The sequence below is a fragment of the Glycine soja genome, chromosome 10 (genome assembly GCF_004193775.1).
Source record: "Glycine soja cultivar W05 chromosome 10, ASM419377v2, whole genome shotgun sequence".
Taxonomy (NCBI): domain Eukaryota; kingdom Viridiplantae; phylum Streptophyta; class Magnoliopsida; order Fabales; family Fabaceae; genus Glycine; species Glycine soja.
In genome coordinates this window covers 43,655,201-43,682,466 of record NC_041011.1, presented here as the reverse complement: position 1 = coordinate 43,682,466, position 27,266 = coordinate 43,655,201, and the positions used below count along the sequence as shown (strand labels likewise).

The 27,266-nt window shown below is 32.7% G+C and overlaps 3 protein-coding genes and 1 non-coding gene across 8 annotated transcripts; 1 reads left to right on the top strand and 3 right to left on the bottom strand.

The window, feature by feature from the left end:
- Nucleotides 1–1,773: 1,773 nt before the first annotated feature.
- Nucleotides 1,774–1,900, bottom strand: LOC114372759. Its single transcript, XR_003658325.1, has one exon. It is a non-coding gene; the product is annotated as a U11 spliceosomal RNA (small nuclear RNA).
- A 158-nt stretch (nucleotides 1,901–2,058) lies between these two features.
- Nucleotides 2,059–14,023, bottom strand: LOC114372092 (actin-related protein 9-like). Of its 3 annotated transcripts, none has more exons than XM_028329489.1 (20): nucleotides 13,819–14,022; nucleotides 13,668–13,740; nucleotides 13,446–13,555; nucleotides 13,291–13,350; nucleotides 13,136–13,201; nucleotides 12,568–12,670; nucleotides 10,997–11,202; nucleotides 9,988–10,108; nucleotides 9,787–9,851; nucleotides 9,042–9,131; nucleotides 7,665–7,715; nucleotides 6,613–6,744; nucleotides 5,282–5,371; nucleotides 5,117–5,187; nucleotides 4,828–5,027; nucleotides 4,707–4,750; nucleotides 4,572–4,621; nucleotides 3,842–3,887; nucleotides 3,216–3,266; nucleotides 2,066–2,474 (listed from the first exon to the last, which is right to left on the bottom strand). In XM_028329489.1, exons 1-20 carry the CDS (start codon nucleotides 13,819–13,821, stop codon nucleotides 2,331–2,333), a joined length of 1,776 nt encoding a protein of 591 aa, XP_028185290.1. In that variant the 5' UTR covers nucleotides 13,822–14,022; the 3' UTR covers nucleotides 2,066–2,330. The 3 variants fall into 3 exon arrangements, with proteins under 3 accessions (XP_028185292.1, XP_028185290.1, XP_028185291.1); XM_028329490.1 differs by having other exon boundaries at nucleotides 10,997–11,157; XM_028329491.1 differs by lacking the exon at nucleotides 3,216–3,266 and having other exon boundaries at nucleotides 2,059–2,474; nucleotides 13,819–14,023.
- Nucleotides 14,024–14,683: 660 nt separating this feature from the next.
- Nucleotides 14,684–17,774, top strand: LOC114369647. 3 transcript variants are annotated; one of them, XM_028326880.1, is made up of 2 exons: nucleotides 14,684–14,832; nucleotides 15,246–17,774. In XM_028326880.1, the coding sequence occupies exon 2, from the start codon at nucleotides 15,263–15,265 to the stop codon at nucleotides 17,333–17,335; it is 2,073 nt and encodes a 690-aa protein (XP_028182681.1). In that variant the 5' UTR covers nucleotides 14,684–14,832; nucleotides 15,246–15,262; the 3' UTR covers nucleotides 17,336–17,774. The 3 variants fall into 3 exon arrangements, with proteins under 3 accessions (XP_028182681.1, XP_028182683.1, XP_028182682.1); XM_028326882.1 differs by having other exon boundaries at nucleotides 14,686–14,832; nucleotides 15,255–17,774; XM_028326881.1 differs by having other exon boundaries at nucleotides 14,686–14,832; nucleotides 15,231–17,774.
- A 2,388-nt stretch (nucleotides 17,775–20,162) lies between these two features.
- LOC114370502 lies at nucleotides 20,163–22,575 on the bottom strand. Its single transcript, XM_028327864.1, has 5 exons — nucleotides 22,375–22,575; nucleotides 21,034–21,148; nucleotides 20,854–20,943; nucleotides 20,621–20,719; nucleotides 20,163–20,528 (listed from the first exon to the last, which is right to left on the bottom strand). The coding sequence occupies exons 1-5, from the start codon at nucleotides 22,440–22,442 to the stop codon at nucleotides 20,427–20,429; spliced, it is 474 nt and encodes a 157-aa protein (XP_028183665.1). The 5' UTR covers nucleotides 22,443–22,575; the 3' UTR covers nucleotides 20,163–20,426.
- Nucleotides 22,576–27,266: the final 4,691 nt, after the last annotated feature.

Sequence of the window (27,266 nt, the reverse complement as noted above, 5' to 3'; positions counted from 1 at the left end):
TGAATGAATTACAGATATCTCATTGTGTAAATTAAAAAATAAAAACCTCATTTAATTAAATACTTCTTTTTATAATAAATATGACCTGAAGGTTTATTCTTTGATTGAATGACTAATTAAGAAAAGAGAGAAGGTTTTTTTTTTTTTTTGTTTACTGGAGATTGGAGAGAAGGTTTATTCTTTGATTGAATGACTAATTAAAAAAATGAAACAAAATTTCAGAAGACGTGTTATGAAATAAATTCAATTACATGAAAAAAAAATGTATAGAGATTATTTCACTTTTAAGGATAAGAGCTCAAAATGTAAAATTAAATTATTACTTTATGTTTATACACTTTTTATTGTCTTCTTATAATTGATTTTATTTTTATATTTACATTATAATTTTCTTACTTCATAATAATAAGAAAATATGTGACTTGGAGACCCAACATATATTTTTCTTTTTTTATAGCCAGCATGTCATAGCATGCTCCTTTGAGCCTTGTGGAAACTTGTACTACTAAACTTTGAAATAGAGTATTTTTCCCTCCCATAATCTCTGAGGTTATCACAAGAAAAATTAAGATAATTAATCTTTGAAAACTTAATCGAAAAAAAGGACCTTTTTTCTAGATGTGGGACCTTCCACACAAGTAGTGTGTTAGAGATCAAACCCGTGAAGTAAAGTGATAAACAAATACACAATATTTGACTACAAGAGAAAGAAAGCACTGTAGTTGTTGATTGAGCAAGCAATGTTAACCAAAGCAACATGAATAATCAAAAGGGGCCACCAATGTTGTTTGATAGGAAAACAATAAAAAATGGAAACTACTGTTTATGCCCACAAAGGAATCAGCACTGTTTGGCAAATATGAGAAGACCACGTGGATAATCTTTGAATTTGAACAATCTAAGTCAATTTAGAATATTTTAACTATATGAATTATGAGGTCGGCTGCACTGTATGGCACTTGATTTTGATAACAAGGGAAGAAGAATAGTTCAAGACAATGGATCAAGCATTAGCAATAACAAATCTTGATGATGATTCTTCAAACAGTAATTGTTTCCTTTCTGGTCATATTGTGAATTTGTAATCATTGCTTCCAGAACAACTACACAATTCCACCATATGGCTTCTAGAAATTCATTACTAAAGGATATATAAATAGATCAAATTAAAATACAAGATACTTGCATGCTTTGCTATTTTGACTGTGAACTCATACTGAATGCATTTCAATTTCCATGCATAGCTTTTTAAACTGAAAACTCGTATTCATTCTAAGGATCAACCCGAACCAATTAATTTCCTTATTGGAAACTGTTAGCACGAAAAGGCATTTTTTTTTTCAATTTTCCTATATTTTATCTTCTTTTAGCTATTATATCTTTGAAATATAAATATAAAAAATTATATTATGTTCTTTATATATTTATGGTCAATTTTCCAACTAAATAAAATGTATTTTTTTCAACTTAAGTGACCACTTCCATTTTCTCTCTCTAAATTATATATTTACACATCTTAATACTTATAATACTCTTATTATTATATTATAATAACATAATCATATATAATTGTGTATTATTTAATAAAAATATTTTATTTTTAATTTACTTAATATACTCTAAATAGTTTCTCTTCCGTCTCCATCCACTCTATTCTCCAACTTACTCATTTATTTACAAAATAATACTAATATTTATTTTAAAATAAAAAATAACAAATACACAAATTATTGAAATATATGAAGGAAGAAAAAAAATAAACGTTGAAATATATGTAGGGTCGGCTATGCGAGCCAACCCTTTTGGTTTCCATAAATTGTGTCAGCCATATGTCTTGATAGCCATACAGCATTCACCAATCGAGGGTGAACGTGGCATAATTAGCCAACTGACCCTTTTTAAATGTTAAGGATGAGTATCCAGCTTTATTTATAAGGACTACTTTCTATTTCTTTTGCCTGACCTTCCCGATGTGGGATTCTGATACAGTTTCAACTGCATGCAGGATGGGCGTTTAGCATCATAATATTTTGCCTTCACTTTTGAAAGGCAAAAAGCTTGAAACTTAACATAAAATACTATTTACAGATCTCATTATTCTCGTTGTCAGGAACAAATAATCTCAGTTTCAAGATGATCTGACATACATAGATAGAAATTAAGATCCCAAACAATGGTTTAAACCCATTTGAATTGACTATGTCCTATGGCCTAAAAAAAATAGCTGGAAATTATGGAATTGTAATCCATGTAATTAGCACTCAAATAGCCTTCAAACATTCTTTACATCTTTTTTTCCCCTGATTCCATTGTAGTGTCTCATCAGCCTTTCAAGAATTCATATAACACATAGCTTGAGCCTGAAGATAATATGAATCCTTGTATTTTCTGTTACTTCCAACGTGGACCCCATTGTGAATCCAGTCCTCCCGACTTATCCATGCATCCCTGCCTAAATCAAGGACACCAAGAATCTGCAAAGGCATATCAGCCATGTTAAGACAGCAAAAACTAATGATATATTAGACAATGACATTATATATGATCAAGTTCCAAACAGGGAGGTCTAAAATTTTAAAACAAAATATCTGACCACTAACTACCAACCCTCACATTTAACATCTTAATTAATATCTGACTTTGCACAACAATGCTACCGCCATCCCATCCCAACCCAAGTACTACCTTGATGCACAGCAATCTGCTTTTGCAATCAACAAATTGACAATGATCTAAAGTAACATCTCAGTGGACCCACAATTGTGGAACTTGTGCACCAAAATTTTCAATATTAAAGGTCCAAATCCCACAAATGAAAATCAACTGGAACAGTAGACCTGAATCTGAAATTGATTGATAATTTTTATTTAAAAAATAATGATGATTTACATTATAAAACAATAAACAACTACTAAAACATGTTATTTGTTGGGCTTTGGCTAAACTCGCCCTCTGTTTCCCTCTCAACCTTAAATTCATGAATTTTAAGACTTTGAAAGCTGAATAATTAACAATATTATTTTCCCAATAATTTAAGACATCATATTTTCCACCAAGTTCATGAAAGAAGAATCAACATTAACATCCAGAATGCGATGAACATATATTTCTCAATCAGAATTGAAAACATATAGTGACAATAAGAACCATTTAATAACCAACAAGAAGAAATTCATGAAGAAGTCAAGCATGATAGTCACAAGTATTCAACATACCGCCCCACCCTTCCAAGACACAAACGTCGGATTTGCCCTTGATTGTAGAACCTTAAGAGCCATGCACAAAAGGTAGTACATAAAATCAGAGTCAAAAGTAATTAACAAGAAAACAAAAAAAAAAAGTAGGTTAAAAGCTATTACTTTCACGTAAAAATGTGCAAAAAAAAACTTACAATTCAATGGTTTGACCTTGGTTGAATAGTGGCCAAACCACAATAATTAAATACTGGCTTAAACATGCTTCTAGTTCCTAAAATAAATTTGTTTTATGCTTTTAGTCTCTAAAAAATATATTTGTTAAATTAAAAATAAAAAAGGTTTACCACCAATTTCACTAGTTTTAGACTGGTTTGGCCAATTTTTTACTGGTTCTTTGCTGGGTTGAATGAACTGGACACCTGACTAGTTCACTTCTTTTTCCGATCAAAGCCACTAGTTCAGTCCATTTTTTTTTTTTTATCTTTTATCAATGTTTGTGGATGAATTTATTCACACCACATTACAACAATTATATGGTGCGCTAATGGCCGGCAATGCCACTGGGAGCAGATTTGCACACATCTATAATTTTTAAGTACAAATGGTTAAAAAATAATCATTAGATTGTAGGATATGAAACTAACCTCCACTGTATCAATTGCTTCATTTGGAGGAATGGCATGTAAAACTCTGAGACACAAAAGAATAGTGGATTCATCCATCAGTTTAATATCATGACATAATTAACAGAATCATTCATTACACTATGGTGTTGAAATTCAACATGAAAAATAGAACAAATTAAAACAGGATGAGGAAAAACAAAAAAGCATAAATGATGGGCACTGCTAACTGTACAGTTCTTTTAGAGAAAAAGTAAGGAAAAATGGGATAATGTCAGACAGGATGAAGGAAAGAAAAAATAGATTACGAAGAAGACAAATCTAACATTAAAGTTATAAATAATAAAGAAAGAAAACAAGAAAATTTACATTAATGTTGAAGTCAAAACTTCAGGTCATTAAATGAGATTATGTTTACATGCCAATATGTAACATAATTATGGACAGAATTTATTGATCTACTTAATACATCTACAATGCCACACTAACAAGTAACAAGGATGCTGGTGATTTCAGTTTCTTTTTTGGTCTTTTGGGTACAAAGTGGGGGGGGGGGGGGGGGGGGTGAGGATTTTAAGGTCAGGGCCAACAGATGACCTACAAATGAATAAGCACTACTAAGAATTAAACCCAAGATCTTCTTATCAATGTAGTTTGATCCCATCAACTAATTTTTCTTTTCTTTAATATGAAACAATACATGAATTATCATTGCAAATATATGATAAGGTGAATCAAAATTGAAACAAACCTTTCTTCTACTGCTGCAATTAAGCCACTTGTCAAAGCCACCCCGCCAGTCTATTCCAGAAAAATGAGTCAATTCCTTCCGATCAACATGTAATATTAAGATAATTATACACCAAGCTCAACATGTAAAACTCACCAATTGTATGCTACAAAATAATTTTCTCTGGATGTCTATGCGACCTGTGAATACAGAACCAAGCAGTTAAACAAGGCTTCAAATTTATGCGTATAGAATGAAAAAAAAAGGACATAATTACCAGTTGAGAGAATGCAGTTAGTAATAGCCTCTGCAAGGCCGACTTTCTCTTCTTTTTTTGGCTTAGTTGAAAAAACTGGATAGCTTTCCCACATTGGTAATCCTCCATTAACATTGGGATAGAAAGTATCTGACATGTCAGCCCTCCGGGAAAAGTCAATATGCCATGTATCTTCAAGCATATCCTCGTAGTCATGAAACCTAGAAGGGGAAACCACTAGAATTGTGTAAACATATAATTGTTCAAAAACATGCTTACAGCACAGAAAGTAATTCATGAATCCACTAACCAAGTACGAGGAGGAGGAGGATACGCATCAGGAGTTAAAAGCATTGGACAGAACAATCCCATAGGAGGAACCTGTGGAATAATCATCATCACTTTCCAGTCATATAGCATTGTTCAAAGGAAAAATGTGAGGGCAAATGAAGAAAATTCAACAGAGGATACATACATTAAGAGCACTAAGCCTTGTCTTGTGAGGTCCAGCTGGCACTTTGTTCTCATATGAATGAACTACTGCAACAGCATCAAATTCCCCCTCCTATACACAGGACACTAGATAATTAAAAAATGAATCCAAGTTTGGAAGCAAGCGAAATCTTAAGAGGAGCAGCAGCACTAGCTTTATATGATGAGATGCATATTGAAAGTCATGACTCATGAGACACGTCCAATGTTTTGGCTTATTTGTACATTAAAGGGTGGTTATAAAGAATATAAAAACATTAAAGGGCAGGCAAACTCATTTGGAAAAAATAAAACTTAAAGAGACAAAAAAATAAAAAACAAATAAATTGAAGCAGAAATTATGTTACAATTTTTAATATTTACATCATTTTAAACATTATAAGTTAGCTTTTCTTCAAATTTTATTGTGTAATTTTTCAAAACTTTTGAAATTTTTATTTTGAAAATTTACCAAGTAATATTTTAAAGTCACCACAAACCCAAAGTGTACAGACTATGTAGACCCTCCACATAAAATATAATTGATAAGTATTGTGCACTGGTACTTACATCAAAGAGTATTGCATGCTAGGAGGTATTTGGTCCAGCTTTTTTTTGGTTACTTAGAAGAGATTTAAAAAATAAAATAAGAGTTAGAAAAAGACTCTAAGAAAGTCAAATATTCAATTAATGAACCCCGAATCTTGACTCTTACATAATCCTTGACAGTTTTCATTCTTTTAGCTTAAAAGAGATGGACTGAAGAGAGAGAGAAGAGAAACCAACTTTTTTGGGAAACCTTTTTCACCCAACATTTTTTAAAACCTTTTTTCCTTTTTCTTCAAGCTGAAGCTATGTGTTATATGAATTCTTGAAATAATGATTATACTCTACAACAAAAACAAATAAAAAAAAAAGTGTTAAGAATGACTGAAATAGGCTCACTAGTCACTGTTACTAACGTTTTTTGTAGGCAATAGGACAAAATCTATTCAAATGGATTTAAACAGTTGTTTGGAATCTGAATTTAGATATTTGTATACAAAAAATCACCTTCAAACTGTAAGATTATTTGTTCCCAATGATGAGTGGAAAGGAATGAAATTTGTAAATAGTACTTTAAAAAATTTCCTTGTTCATGATATTTAGAAACAAGATAAACATATCTACAGGGGCACAAATGTGCTGCAACTAATTTACAAATTAAAAAATCCAGTTTGCACTCAATAAGTTTGAGTTCTAAATTACTCAGGGAGATGTCTGCAAACTCAGTAACAGGATGCAAGCAAAATAAAGTAGTGTTTCAACAAAATGAGATAAAGTAGTAGAACTCACCTTGACTTCACAGTATGTCTCTTTCAGTTGATTTAACACTAACAGATCTATAGGCTTTCCGAAAACATCTGAGTGAATTGGTGGCCAAGTTTGGCGCTGTCTTTGGGTCCAGAGAAAGGCCCTTGATATATCCTGAAAGTATGAAGTCGTTATTTAAATAATGACATCAAATAGTACCACAAAATTTGGAACACAGAAAATATGGTCAGCTACATAATTCGAAGAACTATAATATGAAAATCTTGATACAAAGAAACAAATTGAAAATGCCAAAATGGCAACATATTACATAATGGAGAATCAGTACACATTGATAAGCACAATTTTCTTTAATTACATGGGGCACGGGATTTAGAGGGTGTGCTACTGAATATTTTTAACAATTGGAATTATACAAGTCAATGTTAGGTAAGTGGTTCTTTGACTGGGAATACAGATTTGTTGTAAATCAAGTTCTTACACCTGTAAATCTTTCATCCAATGTATAACTCTTAATCATTGTTCAATTTGTTCCCCCACCATTTAGGTCTTTTGGAATGCCTAGGCAAGCTGAAGACTTTTGTTTGAACCAATACTTCATGGAATAAATACTGTTGGAAAGCTTAGTTAATTGCGGTCAACCCTAGCCTACCTTAGTTGTGGCCTCTTTAGGGGTTACCTTAATTGTCACCTCATGGGTGGTGTTTAGTCCCACACTGACTTATATGACTTAAATAGAGCTTAAAAAGTTTGCAGTCCTCACTTTACAAGCCGGTTTTGTGAGGTTGAGTTGTGCTCTAAGACCAAATTCTAAGAAAATACTTTTGTTCTGACCAATATACTACACAGTTAATCCATTTGTTTGGATCAATATAGTTTAGTTTATACATGTCACAAGTCACAGTCACATATGTGAAAAGAAAATGACATAGTTGCTAAACTTGAGTAAAGAAAAAACTTGAGTCAGAAAAACAAAAAACAGGTATATCAAGCATGTCAGTTAGTGCAAATTTTCCAAGTTTTGAATGATTTAAAACATCAGTAATGGGTAGAAGTATGAAACTATTTTGTACCTCACCACCAAAAGGCAAAGTCTTTCCAGTTGAAGGTAGAGCACCTCCATCCTGAGCAACAAGATCAGAATTTAAATGCCAAAATTAGTCACCTGCTGTTTTTACATCAATCTGAACTACCATCATGTATGGAGAGAACTCAATTGAACAGTTAATAAATAGACACAAGCTAATACTTAAAGTTGATATATGTGGTCGATAGCAAAACTATATTCAGAATAATATTACTAGTGGCAAAGTCATAGTAGAAGCTATTTTACCATATTTGTTTTACTGAAGTGGCAAAGTAATTCCAATGACTGGTCAAAAGTTTAAATCATTAAAACAGACATCACAATCAACAATTTATGATTACCATGGCCAACATAAGATTTATAGCAACCTCACATAGTGGGAAAAAATTGTTATTTTTGTTGTTTTATATCTCTAACCATAGTTATTAATCCAAGATAGCAGCATGCAGCCTTATTTGATCCATAGCCAACCCCACCTATGCAGCGTTTGGCCTAACATTTTCTGGGCTAATCTTTTCCTTAAAAGAAGTTGGGCTAAGCACAATTTTACAAAAGCTCTTAAAGATAAAGTAGCTTTTTTTAATGAACAAAATCCCAAAAATAGAGCTTCTATAAAAGCTACTTGGAGGAGCTTCTACTTTTCAGGAGAATGAAAGCCCAGAAAAATGGGGCAAAACACTACCCTAGTGAGAAAAGGTAATCAACACATGAAAGCAACCTAGTGATTGGTTTTAACTAAGTATATGTTTGGTTCTGCGTCTAAGAGACTCTGGCTAGCATTTTTTACTGAAAAATGAAAATAAAAACTAAACAGAGTAGCTTGTCTGTGGACATAAAGACTAAACATGCCTATGAGTTGAATCGACGTATTACCAAACATGCTATCAATTTATCACCAAGAGTGTCATTCGTAGGATTTTAGAAAATTTAAGGCCCACTTTTTAAAAAATAAGTAAATGTTATTTTCCTTACTAATGATGGTACAACAATAACTGAACAAAGTTTTCCACACTACCAAATCTGAAAGTTGAGGGTGGTTACTTCAAAATGAAGTAAAGTTCAGGGAGCACATATACATTTTCTGCTGCCATTAATCTACTACCAGGTGGTGCTGGATAAACATACAGTGATATGTTGATCTACATAGAGCGCTGTCATTAATCTACTTCCAAATTTCTGCTGTTAAGAGTAGTAGATCATAGAACTATTAATCCATAAAGACAAATTTTAGATACATGTTCAGGCAAATGTTACATCATTCAGTTATTCCATCTTCCAAGATATTGTAATAGAAAACTCCAAATTAAGTGTCAAATAAGATATGTTGAATAATAATAATAAAATACATCAAAGTTTCATTTACCTCAATGCATATAAGTGATGTCACCTGAGCACCAATATTCACAACACATGCTGTTGATAATCCATTTCCAAAAACTGCTGCAAGACCTTCCTGGTCAAATTAATACCATATGAAATCTTTAGAAGCTAATTGAGAAATCCTGACAAATAATTCCCTTCTATGTATAAAAAGCCTTCTTGATCAAATGTTTTAGTATTTGATTTCCATCACCCCATTCTATAATTACATTTCATCATCCATCAGGATCATGATCCCTGATGTAGATTAAAGATATAGCAACTGTTGGAGCTCAAAGGATTTGTAAAGCAAGAGCAAAAGGTTTGAGAATAGGAAAATTTGAATAAAGTCTGCGGTAACAACTTCCAACAGTAAGACTCGGTTTCATTTGGAAAATATTAACCAAAACTATGACCGTGAAATCACCCAAATTAAGGGCAAGAACTGCTTTGCTTCACACATATTAGTTCAGTTCCCTCAATTTTCATTACCAACAAACATGCTTGATACCAATCTTGAGGGACTGAACCCACTCCTCGAGAATGAGGCTTTCTAATGATACCAGTATCCATCTATAGTAGTCAAGGGAGTTTGAAATAACCCCAGAAGTAATGTTAAAATATTATCGACAGCAGCAACAAAACAACCATAACCATGATGAGTCAATGATGATGTTCATCATCTCAGATTAATAGTCATTTATACCAGCATTCATCATATAAACTTACAACAGCAAGATAGGTCATACCTGGTGTACCACTGCTGAGCCAAAGCAGAGTTCTCGTAGTACTAAAGATAGAATTTCTTTTATTTCTGCTTGTGGCAAGAACAAAAGCATAAAATGACTATATCAAGAGAGGAAAAATAAGAATTCTAAAAGAACCACAACATGCAAAATAAATAAATGGCAAGTATTTATCACAGTTTAAATGAACTAATTTCGAAATACCACGATTGTCAAATGTTTCTGGCATCACAAGAACAGCAGAATACATATTTCTTTCATTGCGAGGAATGTGCAGTTTCTCTATTAAAATCCAATCCCAAATAGTATGTAGATCGTCAAGTACCTGCAAAATAGGCAAGTGGTAGTGATAAAATGAGAGCTAGAAATAATTCAAAGACACTCAAAATTCTCACTATTTTGCATTATTTCTAAGACATGGTTTATGTTTAGATATACTACATTAGCTAGAAATATGCCCCAACTTCTTATAAGCGTTGGGCAACCCTTCCCCTTGAGCTAGCTTTTGTAGTTAAGTTAAATCTAACCTGTTTCTAATATAGTATCAAAGTCTGTCCAGTCTTTGATGTTAGGCCACCCATAGATGTCTAGTCTGGCAAACTTCACATTCCAAATATTCAATCTTGGGCATGAGGGGGATGTGTTAAGATATTCCACATCAGCTAGGAATATGGCCATAATACTTTGTAAGGCTTGGGCACTCCTCTTCCTTTGTACTAGCTTTTATTTAGGGTTGAGTTATTAGACCCATTTCTAATAGTTTATATAAGCAATTCAAAGGACCCTAAATTACTTGGACAAGCAACCCAAACTTTAGACTCAAGTTATCCGAATCTAGAAAACAAAATAAAAACATATTCCAAGAGGGGATAGATATCCAATGACTAAAACAACTAAACCATAATTTCCCAAATTATTGACGATAAATCTCTAAATCACCAATACAAATGTTAACTCCCAATTCAGTTACATCACAATGGCTACAATTTATTAATTAATAATTAAACATATCATCCAGCACTTCTGCATTATTCTCCATTATGAAGAAAACTTATTGTTTATTTTTTTTAAAAATGCATAACTAACCTAAAAATGCAACAGGCAAAACAAAGAAGCCCATAGGTGATGCTGTGATGGAGGAAAAAGCTATACGGCATCTAGATAAAATTACTAACTTACACCAATAGTATTCTAGTTTGGAAGTGATAAGTACCTGCTGCATGGAATAATGTTGTGAAATGTTCAAGTGTCCTCTGCGGATTGGACGACAAAAACAATACGGTTCAGTTGGGGATATTCTTAATGCTTCCTCACCACAAATGAACTCTTTGAATTTTCTTTCACTTGCATTAGGTTCCTTTGAATCTGTACCTTCTTTTGGATCCAAAAACTCATCAGTCTCATCTTTACTTGAAGTCTCTACAAGTGCCAATTTGTATACAAATCATAACATAGTGCTAATTAATATTAAAATAACACAGCATTTAAGACCAAAGCAAAATTAAATGCCATATCCTCTTAAGTGAATCTACAATGTTTATAATGGATCACAAAGAGCCAAAAAGCTAAACCCGTTCTGTTTGTTCACAGAACAAATAGATTGAACTCAGATTAGAGAGTCAGCACACCCCATTCATATTTATGCAGAACATATTCTTTTTCACAATCAGAAAAAGCCAGATGATCTATAGAACTAGTTGCAATACAGACATTTTTTAGTTTCTTTCTGGGCAACAATAAGTTGAGAAAGATACAGGGAGTGTGGCCGTCTATGCATTTGAAATACACATAGATGGTTCCCTCAAGAGCCTGAACTTGAGAAGACAGCAAAACAAAACAAGTGAGCATCAATTTTTTTTAAAAATAAATCTGACCATCAAGTTAAAATTTGTGAAGAGTTCATGCAGGTTTTCAGCAACTTGTCTAACCATATTCCAACTCCAAGACAGGTGTAGACGTATAGTAAATTAATGATGCATCTTAGAATGTTGAAAATCTGAGGTGCTTAGATACATAATTTCAGGTGAAAATTTTATACCTGTCCTGAATTCCTAAATTCCTGATGACATTTAATGGAAACAAAGCATAAAGAAATGCTCAAATATTGAAATTAATAGCAGGCTTGCACCTCTCCCTTCACTCTGTGATTTGAAATAACAAATAAAGGAACAAGTCCATTGACCAAGACATAAAACTACTAAGAAAAAATACGGAGAACAAATGAGGTTCCAGATCCATAAAATTGTGCAGCTCTAAAACATTTAATTAAATGCATTTCTTACATCTAAATAGGGCACAGTTAATACAGATCTACAGTACAACTGAAGCACCCAACCTAGACTCGGTAAGTTTTGACCAGGAAAAGAACGCATAATGGCTCTTTTTAGGAACACTCAGAAAGCAGCTTATCATTAAAAGATGCCAATATCTTGTTACACCATGGTCCTAATCCAAATAAACAGCTACACCATCACAATAAATTCCTTGCTCATACTCAACAGAATCAGAACCTGTCCCCTTCATTGAAAGAAAGAGGATACCAACCTCTCAATAACCACTAACTCAAGGAGCATACAGGATTAATGTTAGAATCATATAACATAACATATGTGAAAAACCAAATAAGAAAAATAAATCCTCAGCTTAATAAGCTGGTGGGAACCACTTATAAACATTTCAAAAAATTAGTGCACCAAAAGGAAAAAGTATGTGGATTTCTTCTAGTATGATTAGCAAAAGAAAGCATTCCAAAACATCATTTGAGTAGTACCAATTTCCTCTTACCTAATGACACAGATGAATTAGTGGCCTCCTCATAGACATTAGTCCAGGTGAAGGGCAAATCTTTCCTGATAATATGAGGATTGTGTCCATCAACACGTCCCATCTACACATCAAGTTCATTCAAAGTCATGGTATTAATTAAGAAAAAAAGTGACTTACACTTATGCTTTATTGCCATATAGTAATCCTAGAAAAACCAATAACAAGTAACCTTCGTAGAAAAGTGAGAATGCCCAAAAGGGTCAATCAAATTACAATTACTTTAATGAATAATATATTTGTCTGTCAGCATGTTTGTCTTCTGCAGTTCATCACTTATCTTCAACTCAAAATCTTTATCAAATCAAGCACAACAGAATTTCCACAGCTTTCACACTACTTGAAATGCAATGATTTGAAAGGGGAATATTAATCCCATGCTTAAACAGATCCAAAGAAAGTCTAGGCAGGTCCAAACATTATTACAACACAAATTACAGTAACACAACAAACAACAAAAGCAGATCATACAAACAAACAGTTATGAGTTCATTCATTTGAATTGTAACTGAATAAACATTCCACATACCTTACGGGGGAAAGAGTTACTGGGACCTTCTTCGTCCAGAAATGGTATCTTCAATAACGGTGCAATCTTTTTTTTTTTTAAACAAAAGAGGGAAAAAATCAATATTAGCAATCTGTAACATAAAAATTACAGCTTCAAAGTGTGCCATAACTTACAACATCATAAGCTTTTTCCCTATCGATGTGCTGTTGAGTTGTAACTGTACTATTAAGCATCTAAATGCAGAAAAACAAAAACCAACAACAATTAAAGCAACACATACATGCATGCAATGGAGTATAAAATAAAATTGTCAAGTTATCAGAAAAACCTTATCTATAACAGTAAAGTTAGGAATTTGTTCGGTATGGCGAGCAATGCAATGAGGAATATTAAAAGGGGTATCCTGTGAAGCCAAGCCAATCCTAACATTTGCAGAACCTGAGTAATAATGGGTATGGTATCAACAAATTTAGAATACTTAAGTGCTTGGTGTAGATTTTGGGAAGAAGGTGGCCAATGGGCAGTGAACAAAATTGGATTTTTTGCATACCTGGGTTGATAACAACCAGATTGGAGCCTCGTTCTGACATTATTTGAGAAGGAAGCGCAGATTTAAGGTAATCCTGTGACACGAGGACATCCCCAATATGATATGAGAACAAAATTGTCGAAAAGGTAACGGTAAAAGAGAGAAATTGTACCATGGGAAAGAGAGGATGTTGCAGTTGCAGTGAGTAGAGTGACAAAGGTTTAGCAAATTTGGTGTTTTTTTTCCCTTCCTTTTAGCCTTTGTTGTTTTCTCTGCTCTTCAAAATTGAGGAACACTTTCTCTAACAAATTTGTTTGATGAAGGTTCTAGTTCCTAGTTCCTACTCTCCAAGTATCTTCTTCTAAATTAAAAATTATAATTTGCAAATACATCACCGCAAGAAGAGACATAAATCAAGTGGTCGCGCGAGATTTTTGTTTTTTTTGTTTTAAAATAAAAAAATTAAAATGAAATGTGTTTGTTTTGTCAATTTTAAAATGGAGGTAAAATGATTTTTAATTTAATTTTAAAATATTTTCATGTAATTTTTTTTTATAAAAAATTGTAATTATAGTTTTTAGTTTCAAAAATCATCAAAGTAGGTGATAACTTTTTTTAATGTATCATTTTTACTTAAACACATAATCATGTGAAACATTGATTATGTATTAATTGTACAATAATCAATTATGTTGCACACAAAATTAGTTATATGATCAATAGATGTCTAGCATAAAATAACTTAGATCATATCATAAAGACATCGAAAAAATCTTAGAATAGGTTATGACCTTACCAGATTCATATAAAAATACAATTTCTAATTAATTAAAATATAATTGTTTATACTAAAATGCATCTATATTAAACTCTTGATCTGATTGTTCAAATTCTGAATTTCCAACATAGAGATCAAGTAACTTTTGTGAGGCAAAGTGAATGGGTAGAGTAGTCTTTTTATCCTTAATTATTTTTATTCTTTTGAAATGGGTTGAGTGGAACGATGGAACTTTTAATTATTATTTTTAAAGTTTAAAAGTGAAAAATTTAAACGCAGCGATAACGAAACCAAGCGAAGTAGCAAACAAACAGACACACACACACGACCCATTGTTAAGGTTGAACTGAGTTGCTGTTTGAGATCACTTGCTGCTTCATACTTGAGATCCACCTTCTGATTCCTCAGGTAACGTCATAACCACTCATGCCAATGTTTAATTAGTTGCTGTTTTTAAATTGAGTTTTCAGATTTTCAAAATATCTTTTCCGGATCCTAGTGGTCGAATTCCTCGACGCCGGAGGACCTCAAATTGGTGTGGTGGCGGTAGCAACTTTCGAAATTTGTTAACCAAAAAAGTTTTTAAGATCTCTCACCACATTTCTATTTCTGGAAAAATGGAATGAGAATGATTATCCTTTGTTACAAATTCTACGCCATGAATTTTTCCATACATGTAATGATTCTCCCTTTTGTGTGCTGTGTTTCTAATTTCTGTTAAAAGATTAGAAAAGCTAGTGTGCTCATGCAGAATTTGTCAATGTGATGGTAATTAATTAATTATTTTGTTAATGTATTGAGATCAGTTCAATGTGATGTAGATCCTGCAGGCTTCACTATGAGTAAAGCATTTTCATCAAAGAAATATTATTCCTCTTTGCCTCCACCACCTACACCAATCACAGCTGCAACGTCCCGTGCGAAAAAGAGACAAAGTCCTAGAAGCCCTTTGCAGGATCTCAACCGCATTTCCAGCAGCAGCAACAGTAGTTATGCTTCTTCTAGTGTGTCCACTGAAGCCCCAAAGGGTTGTCTCAGGTTCTTGTCTTCCTCTTCTTTTAGAACCCCTGTCCACAGACCCAAGAGTCTCACAAAAACTCCCAGCTCGGCCCCTCGTGCAGCTGCACTGAAACAGTCTAAATCTAATTCCTCCAAGGAGAACCTTCCAAAGGGTAATGCTGGGTTGAGAACTAAGACACTTGCATCGGATAAGATGCAGATGACGCATAAGAAGAATCCCCCGTGCCTCTACCAATGGCAGTCTGGGAAGAAATCTGGTTCTAGGACTGGCCGAAAGTCCAACCCTTGTTCTGCTTTCAATGAGCATGGCAAGCGTTTACCTAGATTACCATCTGCATCAGAGGAGTTAAAGGAAAAGGAGGATATCTTGGGAGGGAGAAATGATAATGCTGGTGAGCATGATGCCCATGTCAAATTGGGTTGTGGTGCTGTAAACTTGACTCCTTCGAGTAAAAAGGTTGCTGGGTCGTATCTGGAGGATATTAGACTTTTTGGGGATGTGGAGGAGAATCCAAACTCGAGTGCTAGTAGAACACCGCCAATTCATAACTCTCTTTCCCCGGAGATACAATGTGGGTCTTCTTTGGTTCCAAAAACAGCAACACCTGCTTGTTATGGTGCTGGCTATGTTGTTTCTGGTGTCGCTGACAAGAGGAAATGTAGGCCTAGAGGGATTCTCACTGTAGAGAAGAACTATTCAGGCAGTGATAAAATAGCTGCTAATAGTTTTGATGATGATGATGATGACGCGAGGAAGAAAGTAATGGATACTAATGACCATGCTAGTCCTTCCTTGTTACCTTTACCAACTGAAGCTGTAGTGCATTGGCTTTCTTCTCCATGTAACAAGGGAAAGAAAATTCTGAGTAAGGAGTTTGAAAATGGACTGAATCAAAGTCAGGGACTAGCAGAATCCACAACTCTTGCTTCCAGTACTTCACCATCATCCAGTTCTAAAACTTTTTGGAATGTAAGTGATAGCAGTGATTTGTCTGGTGGTGCTAATGGCATCATGAGAAAAATCAGTTCTTCAATTTCTCCAAATGGACTTGCTGAATTTCAAGTACCTTCTGATTACATATTATCACCTTCTCATTCATCCTTATTGTTTTCTCCCAATCCCACACCTATTTGTAGGGCAGGTAGCTCAGGCAAAGGAAAAACCGATCAATACAATCTCATTGATGAGAATTCTCCCTTTTCCCTGAATTCATTTGGTAGTGGAAATGTTATTCAAACTCCACAGTCAGATTCTAGTTCAGTTTTACATGTTGGATTGTCATTGGCGCATGCAGACAATCGAAAGGAAGATATTTCTAACCCTGGCCTTAACTCATCCAGCAAAATACTTCTATCAGAAAACTTACTCCTCAATAGTTCTATGCCCCTGGAGGATTCTGTTAATTCAAGTTTCCAATTTGATTGTTTAACTATGCCTTGTGAATCTATTGATCTCAGTAAACTTCCAAATTTTTTGGATGGTCAAGATCCTTGGTTATCTAGTTCTACAATAGAGAATGCTTCACAATCCCAAATGAGGATATCATGGAGGGAAGGGTTAATGAGCCAATCTTATGAGCTGGATGAGTTTGACTGCTGTAGATGCTTGTCAGATGAAGAAGAAGAAATTGCCAATGAATCTGGTACCAATAGGTTTTCAGGTCCTCAAGTCAACATTGAAACAAATGATGGTAAAAAATTGAACAGTGATGTTGGAATCACTGAAACTGAGGATACTGAACAGGAAATTCACGGCCTTGACAAAGAAAAAATTCCAGCTTTGATGTCATGTTCAGGTGCTGAGTCCATAAGCACTGATGGTGGTGGTCTAGTTGCTTCAGGGGATTCAGACTGGACTTTATGCCACGTGAACAAGTCATTTGAAGTGTGAGTCTATCCCTTCATTGTTTGATCCATTTATTTATAAAATAAAACTTCTTGTCATGTAACACCCCTTCATGTTTGATCCATTTATTTTTAAAATAAACTTGTTGTCATGTAACACCCCCTCCCCCGAAAGGAAAAAAATGTCAAAGGTGCTGATCTTGGTGGTTATTTGAACAAGTTCTTAACTTCCTCCAAGGCTATGTGGACATTCGCCTCACTCATGATGTACACTTGTCTTGTATATAATTGGGTGAAGTAAGAATTTCAACTTGGTGGAAGCAAAATTTTCTCTACTTCCAATTTAGGAGCAATTAACTGCTCAAGTGGTTTATCAAATCAATAGTGGTTACTTGGTAACCATTCTTTGAACATGTCATTAAATGATTGAGTAATTAATAGTTCCTAAACTAGAAAAATTTTAACGACATTTTTTTTGTAATGTACTCTACTCTTTTTCCTTCCTACCCTTTTCATTCTTGTGTTTAATGAAATTTGTCTTTCACTCCCATCGGTTAACATACATAGAAACCATTCATAAAATATTATATATTTATGAATTGGATACAGGAAATTATTTCTAGCTTCATGACGGTATCTTCCACAAACTTTTATATTTTTTGGGAGTTTTTATAATAACTGAATCATATTGGTTGGGACTACATGAGTAATTGCAATACACTCTGATGTTGCCGCTTAAATGATAAGTTTGTGTATGGAAATTCATATGCACTCTTTTTAACGGAGGTTATTACCTTCCACCGCAGCAAACATAGAAGGAAGGGGGTTGATGGATTGGCGTTATGTTGGACTAAATTGAAATCCAAATACACACTAAATTAGTTGTTTCTCCTTTTAAAGGCCAGTTTAACGCAAATTCATGAATTTGAATCAATCAAGTTTGGGTGCATAGGAAAGCATGACAATGGAGAAACAAGCACAGTATAAGGAATTAAAAGAGGAAATTTTTTATTGAACATCATGAGAGCACATTTTGAAATCATAGGAGATTACATTTTTTCATATCTCAATAATTTTATTTTTTTTACCTTTACTTCCTTAATTAGTGTCCTACGCTGGTTAACATTTTTCTATTAGTAATACGAGTTTATTGACACACTGCCAAAAGAGGCAGTTTTGATATCTCAAATGTAATTAGATAAAATTCTTTTGACATCACTTTTTTGTTACCCCCATTTAGCTATATAATACGTCGCACTTGGCTAAAAAGCAAAGAAAGATAATAGTTGATTGGAGAGTGTAAAGAAAGTAAGTGTAACATGGATGCAATTAAATTAATTTAACTTTCACCTAAAGAGCGGAATGGTATACATATCATAATTGGGCATCGATGCCAAACAAGTCAGTCGATCAATATAATACATATATAATATACAAATAACTCTTCTTTTTACCACAAAGACATCTAACTCTAGTTGAACATGATAAGTGAATATTGTAAATTTTTTATATCATTTTTGATTCCTAATAAAAAAAAATAACTCTCCTTTGGTAAAAAATTGAAGTAAATTTATTTGTGAAACACAGTATTTGAAGCGTTCAATCTTTGCTGTATTCAAATTAAAAATAAGCTAATCAAGGTTAAATATGCAGAAAACTCTTTTGCTCTAATCGGTTAAAAATTGATTATGGGCGATTAAGTTAATTAGTCCATTCTTGACTTCTAATTTTGTTAATCCCAACTAGGGATGAAAATGAGTCGAACAGCTTCTCAAGTACCTTTTACTCGGCCTATCTAAGATCCGACTTGGCTTGTTTACTGAAAAGGTCAAGTTCAAGTTTTTTTAAAAAAATTTAAATAAAAAGATCAAACTCAAACTATAAAAAAAACATTATTAAGCTTGACAAATCGATCTATTTAAATAATAATAATAATAATAATAATAATAATAATAATAATAATAACTATTCTTAACTAAATAAAAAACTTTTAAAACATTTTTAACGGATACTTAACTATGTCAAATTTAATTATTGTTATAATTCTAGTGTTGTCAAAATGTTAAACATCATGTTTGTGGTAGAAGTCACACTTTAATTTATTGATTTAAGGGTGTATATCTTGAATTATATTTTGTTTGCTAGCTTTATAATAACTCACATATTAACGATAATTATCTATGAAAGACAAGATAAAGTGATATAAAGTGCTCAGAGAGAGTGTTCACTTTATGTGAAAAATTTTCAAAAAGAAAAGGGACTCAAGTTAAAAGGATAATGCAACCAGATTAATACTTTCAAGGAAAAAAATGTTTTATAAAGACATTTTCAGACAATTTAAATATTTTTGTTTGGCTATATTAGTATAAATCATCTCTAATCCATACATCTTTTAATATTATGTTCTTTTTTTTCATTTTCTTTTGATATACTTTGTGTTTTAACGACTTGAATTTAATATGATTTTGTTTATCAATTATTTTTGGATTTGTACATTACTTATACAAAATTTTATAAGTTTATTATTTTTATAGGTTTTAAAATAATTAATTGATCAAAGACGTCTTCAAACAAGTTTTTAAATAGGCGGGTACGCCAAGTCAGACTTTTATGTAAGCCGAGCCAAGCCTTTGAAAGAAATGACAGGTAATGAGCCAAGCTCAAGCCTTGCGTATTTAACTCAAGCCTTGCGTATTTAACTCAAGCCGAGTTCAAGCTTAATAAAGTTTGGCTTGACTCGACTCATTTCCACCCCTAATCCCAACGTGAATGTAACGGACAAGAGATAGAATGTGGCATATAAACAACAATTATGATAATATTTGAGACTCCAGGGAAAGTAGTGACTCCAAACTCGCCTAATCAGGACTCTCAAATCAGAACTGCATACTTGTATATATTATATCTTGGATGTTCTATCGTATTTCAAATCTATTCAAAGCTTCTGTTAATAGCTATTCTTAGTGCAAGTACAACAAAATGGTATGAGAATGCTTAAGCATATTCATAATTAAATTATGTGCTAACATACAAAATCATCAACGCAAAAAGGTTTAAGCAATTATTCCATAACGCTGCAACAAAGAAATTTAATAACCTTTTCACTGAAAACAAATACACATATCTTTTTCTAATCTCTAAACTGTCTTTGCTTTTGGGGTCTTCTTCCTCATTTGCCTTCTGGTAATCGAGTACTTCATCTCTATAAAAAATAGCAATGCACCACAAAGTGCTGTGCTCTGCCATCCAAAGTGAACACATTACATTAAAGTTCTTACACAGGTAAAATCATCAGATAGAAACACAGGAAATAAAAATAGTTTGCACATACCTGAATGAAATCATTCAGCAGTAAATAATATTCAGGGATATTAGATCTATAGTTGTAGAAATCATACAGAATTGGAGTAGAAATCCCCAGATACAAGAGCTAGAAAAAGAAAAAGAAAAAAACAGAAATCAGGGTTATAATTCTTTAGTACCAAAACAAAGATCAAAACCGGAAAAGTAAATTTAAGAATGACAACTTCTATTCGTTTCAAAGCTAAGAGAGGAAGCCCTTACCAAAAGATAAGATCCAAATGTACTGCCAAGCACAAATAGAACTCCTCCAACCCCCTTTAGTAACATGGTAGAGGCAATGACTGTCCGAACCTGTATTTAACATTTTAATCAGAAAGGCATATACGAGTAAAAATTAACTCCATTCCAAAAAATGTACAATTTGAGAAAAGATGGCCTTACATTAATATCTGGTATCGCTACCCCCAGCTTGGAGGATAAATTTCTCCTCACAACAGTGAGCTTGGGAATCAACTCCTTTACAATGGGTCCACCATTGTCATCAAATTCATTAAACCTAGCAACATACATTCTATATAAATACAAAAAGTACTAAATGTTGCTTCAATAGTATTATTAACAAACTAAAAATTACTTTTAACAACCCAACATTTGATAGGCTAAAATCTTGTCACAAGGTACTTGACATATAGCTTATGCTCATTCATAAACATCAAGTCGGGGATCCACCACCAAGCAAGTTACAAAATAAAGTAATAGGACTTGGAACTTCTAAAAAGGCTGTGGCTGGCTACAGAAATGCATTCTAATCAACAAGTTTCTAAGACATCATATCAGAGCAATAAAATTTAGTAGAGCTGCAATCTCAGCACAAATTGCATATGGTACATTTTTGGGTCCACATCTATTTATGTAACAAATACCATTGGAAAACCAGCCAGCTGAGTTCTTACTCTATCAGTTGATTTCTTAACACAGCTAGGCTTCTATTAAGCTCTTATATTCAATATCCACCCTGGACCACCCATACCCCAATATTGACAAAATGCAACATTAAAGGCTGCAGAATTCATTAAAGGAAAAACAGGACTTTCAGAAGGACTAGTAAAAAAAAGTCAATATTAATATTAACTAAAACAAACAAAAACTACAAAGTAATAACAAACAAATTATAAAGATTTACATCAGTTCATCATATTATTACTGTCTCATATCTCCTTGTATATTGTGCTAGGCACAAACTTGTCCCCAACCCATGTTAAAATGGGCCATTTAAACTATAAATTTGTAGTCTGTACCTAACTTGATAGTTGATACTATCAAACTCAGCACTAATTGGAAACATAAAAATAATCAATGATTCACAGGAAGCAACTCAAGGAAAAGCAACAAGAAACCCATATTCCAAGTGCAACTCAAGGTTTCAGGAGGGTTTGGCCGTTGTAATTGCCAATTGCTAATATGTAGAAATATCCCAACATGCTGGCATACTTAGGAGAACGAACTCAACGAAGTATTTAACTAATAATTTACATAAAAAAAACATGAAGCTCCAGAGGCAACTCTATTCACTAAAAGATGCATCATTAAACTTGAACAGCTCACCTAGTTCCCAATTATCAAACAACATCATGGGTTTGAACTATATCTAAGTGGAAACACAAATATGAATGAAAACCCAGATGCACAAAAACGAAAATTCAATGGGGGAAGTAATCTGAACATTATGAAGAAAAAATAAAATAAAATAAACGGATGGATCTAAAGAGAGAGAGGACTGACATCTGCCATGCTGAGAGGATGAAGAGGGAAGCAAAGAGGACGCGACCCAGAAAGGAGGAGAAGCCCATATTTTCACAGTGTGTTTTGAAGTAGCAACAAGAGAAGAAGCAGAAAAGAAAAAGTGCAAGAGTCGCAGTGTTCTACAGTACTCTGGTCTGCGGTCAATTTGGTTTTCGTTTTGGTCTTTGATTTGATGATTCGTCAAAGTGTCAAACAATTTAAGGTTGGGACATTTTTGGAATAATTGTTTTGCAAGAAAAACACACATATGCTACTTAACACTTTTTTTTTTGTCATAAACACATATGCTTATCATGGCTAATTGACCTCAAAAGAGTTATATTTATAAACTTATTATCTAATAAGGTATGTTTCAGGATCCTTTTTATAAGTATTTTGCCTTCTAAGTTGGCGAAAAAACGTGAACAATAGTGTTTCGTCATTTGTGACCGACGAAATAGGGATAGGGTGAGGTGTTTGGCCATTGTGGCGGACGAAATCATAGCAGTAGGAAAGAAAAATACAATTTTTGTTAATCCATTTGGCATGAAAGACTGGTGGACGTGATGGAAAAGAAAATTGAAAAATGACATAAAACAATAAAAAATGGAAATTGCGTGGACAACATTCTCACGTTAATACAATATTTAGTGTAAACTTTTACAAATAATAAAATATGAATTTATTTATTTTTCTCAAAAAAAAACTTATTTTTCTATGAATTTTATTTTCAATAAATTAATTTAACGTATCTTATCTTTTAAAAAAAATCGTAAATTTTATCTTTTTTAGTTTAACTAATGTCACAATTTAAAAGTTAAGAATAAAATTTAATAAAAAAAAGTTAAGTGAAAAATTCATTATAAAATAAAAAAATTTTGAATTTTTATCTTAGCTTTTTTATTTTATAATGAATTTTTCACTTAACTTTTTTACTTTTTATTAAATTTTATTCTTAACTTTTAAATTGTCACATTAACTAAACTAAAAAAGATAAAATTTACAGATAAGATACATTAAATTAATTTATTGAAAATAAAATTCATAAAAAAATAAGTTTCTTTTAGAGAAAAATAAATAAATTCATATTTTATTATTTGTAAAAGTTTACACTAAATGCTGTATTCACGTGAGAATGTTGTTCACACAATTTGTGATTTTTTATTATTTTATGCCATTTTTCAGTTTTCTTTCCCATCACGCCCACGTGCCTTTCATGCCAAACGGATTAACAAAAAAAATTGTGCTTTACTTTCCCACTGTCATGGTTTCGCCAGCCACAATGACAAAACACCCCATCCTACCCCTATTTCTTCGGTCACAATGGCAAAACACCACTGTTCATGTCAGTTCAGACGGCGAAATGCTTGTAAAAAAGGACCTAAGCTTTGAAACAGACCCTATTAGATAATAAGTTTATAAATATAACCCCTTGAGGTCAATTAGCCTGTTTCTCATACCCTTTCACTCTTTTTATTTTTTATTTTTAACCTTTGATTTGAACTAATTAAGATTAAAGTATGCGTGACTCCGTACGATTTTGTTGTTTTCTTATTTATACCCTTATGATTTTTTTAATGAAGAAGTTAGTGGTATAAAATGAATCTTAGACTGTGTTTGTTTTAAAGAAAAAAATAATATATCAAATAATTTTTGTATTGTGTTTTATAGAATCCACATCACTTATACTTTATTTTAATTTTATTTTTTCTTCTTTATTTTTTTTCTCTTAAACAAACACACCTTTAAGGGATGGGTTGAGAAAAAGTTAATAAAATATAAGATGACCGTTAAGATAAATATTATATGACATGTGATATGACATTCCATATATGACATGTCACTGGCAATTTCTAAATTGTCATATGTGATATGACATGCCATATGGACTACTAGCCATTTTTTCTAAAAGTTCTACCAAGTGGAAAAAATTTGAATTTTGCTGTCATTTTTTATTCAGAAGAGAGAGATAATTTTAAAAAAACAGAATAAAAAAAAGTGATATATTTTTTATTTTTTTATTTTAAGTCAAAGATTATGATATGTTTTAATTTATTAGATTAGAAATTAATTTTACTTATAATGTATGATTATCATTAATTCAAGAAAAATTTATATATAATAAGAATTAAATATAATTTTTTTTATTAAATAAATATTTTTACTCATATGAATAAATGAGTCATAGAGGAGAGATAATTGAATGAATGAATTAAAATATTATAATACTCTCAAAAGTTGTGTGATAGTACTTCAAAAAAATAAAAATAAAAATTCATAAGGACAACATGATACGTTTATTATTAGGAGATAAAAGTTGAGATGGTGAGGCCCATCAAATTCAAACTAAACTCTCTCTCACTCATCTATAGAGTATCAAACCAGTAAGTCTTATTTTTATCTTCTCAAATATTTCCGTCTCCTGTACCGAATACAACATTAACGTAGCTAGTTATTGCCTAAAGCCTAACATGGCTTACTGGATTGCAAATATATATATGACAATTTCTTGTCTAATAACTTGTTTCACGTTGGATGCGAGACTAAAAGCTTTTTTAAACTTCAACATTTGTAGCCCTTTATGCTCAATTATATGAGACTAATAACTTGGCATACAACACCCCACGTTAATATGTTGTATCACCTTGGCAGCTGATAATTGTAGGCACAATTAATGCTATCGATCTTTAGAGTCTTTTAAGTAAAATTTCACCTGCATCATTTATTTTGGGTGGTCAATTATACCCCATGCTTTGTGTAAAATGGATTGTATAGTAGTCCGTGTTACTACTGAAATTAATAGTTAGAGAAATTGTCCACTTTGGATGGAGACACCCAATAGAAAGTAAAAATTTAAAGAAACATGCACAAAACTTAACATTCCATATATGATAAAGTGCTTGTTCTTGATTGCCAAACTTACCTTTTAATGCTTGATGTTGTCATATGTTAGTGGTTATTTACGATTAACTTTTGTATTGAATAATTACATGAAATTAGTTTCTTTTCTTCAATTTATGATTCTTTTTGTAGGAATTATACATATTTTTATATAGTAGATACTCCCATTTTGTGAATTAATGTTAAAACCATTTCAGTTTTAGGCTAAAAAAAGAGAAGGTTCAAGAAGCTGATATCTCGCTAAGCGAGGCATATATGCTTAGCGAGTGACATCCACTAAGCGAGACTTGCAGCTTGTTTAGCGTGTTGGGAAACCCTAGAAGATGATCAGTCAGAGATGTGCTCGCCCAGCACGCCGCAAGATCGCTCAACAAGTTGTTTGTTTCTTCTAGCACCCAGCTGGTTAAGTCAGAATTCACTTACTCTCGCCTAACGAGCCGATCTCGCTAAGCGAGCCTTCAGAATCTAAAACGTCAAGGAGTCTTTAAAACACTGAAGTTGGCGAAAACTAAAAGAGGGGTCGAAAAACAGAGCCAAGGGAGAAGCTAGAGCGACAGAAACAAAGCCACCAAGAAAGTCTAGGTTAGAGGAGTGAGATTAGGGTTCTAGAGGTTGAAGGAGACATCCTCAACCATCCTTAGTCATTTTCTTTCCTCAAAATCTGTCCTTTGTTTTGAAAGTTCATTACTTGTAATGGAAGACTAAATCTTTTGGTTGAGGAGTTCTACTGAACCTTTGATGTAATACTCTTTCACTATCTATTTAATGTTGTTTTTATGTGTTCATTGCTTCTATCTAAGCTTATTTTTACATGCTTGTGGCTTGATCATCCATTTGTATGTATAATTAGAATTTTTAGCATTGGAAAATGCTTTAAAGCCTTAGAACTTGATAAAGCAAACTAGAAAGCTATATGTCTAGGAATGGAGTGCAGTAATTTAGTCCTTATTATGTTGGAATCTTAATGCAACTCTTTTAGGCTGAGTTTGTTGAGAGATCAAGGACGAGGTTTAAAGAGAGTTTGACTCATTCACTCGAGGGATCTTAGTTTGGGTAAATTCTCAGCATAAGAACACTAAGATAACATTAAATAGAAAAAAATATATAACAACATCAAGGTACATTCAGTAGAACAACCCAACGCTTTCTCACTTGACTGTTTTTACTTCTGAAACCATAGATATTTAGTTTATAATTAACTAGGTTTTCATACAAAACTCCAACTTGATATTTACTTTGCTTTTGATAGTGTACAAATGTTTGCTCATTGAACATACATTTTCTAAGTGAAACAAGTTTCCAGTGGATACAATACTCGATTCTTACTGTTTTATATATTACTTGTGGACTCAATGCACTTGTCGATTAGCATCGCGGAGAATGTGTAACACCATACCACAAAAAGAAGTTTTTTATCACCTGACACAACAAACATGACAGCAACCTCACCTTATATCTTATATCTTTGCCAAGGGAAGATGACTAAAATATGGCAAAGGCAATTTGATTTGTTGAATTTCTTTTTTCCTCAAATGTACATGGAGAAAATTCATGTCATGAAATTGAAAAGGTAAAAGCTGTGTGGGAATATTTATATATGGAGTATAACAAAAAAATCCATGGAACAAGAGATGGAGCAACATTATCTAAATTCAGAATATATATATATCTGAATTGAGATTGTAATCGGATGATTTCTTTCTTGTGATGCAGGTAAAGAATGGGAAAATTGGGACAAGCAATGTCTTCATTGCTTACCAAGTTATTTCTTCCCAAGAATTTTGTTGTGACTGTTTAACATAAAACTGCTTCACAAGATATTTTGATCCTGAACTCATTTAGCATATTGAATAGTTTTTCAATTATATCAAGAACTTTAGGAATCCAGGTATAATGGTATATAGATGAGCATTCTGTCAACATACAAGTCCATCAATATCTTGCACAGAATGCACAATACGGCTGCTTGACCATGCATTTATTCATGCTTT

Bases quoted from the DNA above. Each gene is read 5' to 3' on its own strand.
- LOC114372092 (XM_028329489.1), bottom strand. The intron at 3,888-4,571 runs GTTTGTTTCAAT...TTTGTGTCTCAG, and splicing joins ATTGCAGCAGTAGAAGAAAG to AGTTTTACATGCCATTCCTC. The intron at 2,475-3,215 runs GTATGTTGAATA...ATGCCTTTGCAG, and splicing joins TGTCTTGGAAGGGTGGGGCG to ATTCTTGGTGTCCTTGATTT.
- LOC114369647 (XM_028326880.1), top strand. From the start codon at position 15,263: ATGAGTAAAGCATTTTCATCAAAGAAATATTATTCCTCTTTGCCTCCA.
- LOC114370502 (XM_028327864.1), bottom strand. From the start codon at position 22,442: ATGGGCTTCTCCTCCTTTCTGGGTCGCGTCCTCTTTGCTTCCCTCTTC. The intron at 21,149-22,374 runs GTCAGTCCTCTC...GTATGTTGCTAG, and splicing joins ATCCTCTCAGCATGGCAGAT to GTTTAATGAATTTGATGACA. The intron at 20,529-20,620 runs GTATGTGCAAAC...TTTGGATGGCAG, and splicing joins TGCTGAATGATTTCATTCAG to AGCACAGCACTTTGTGGTGC.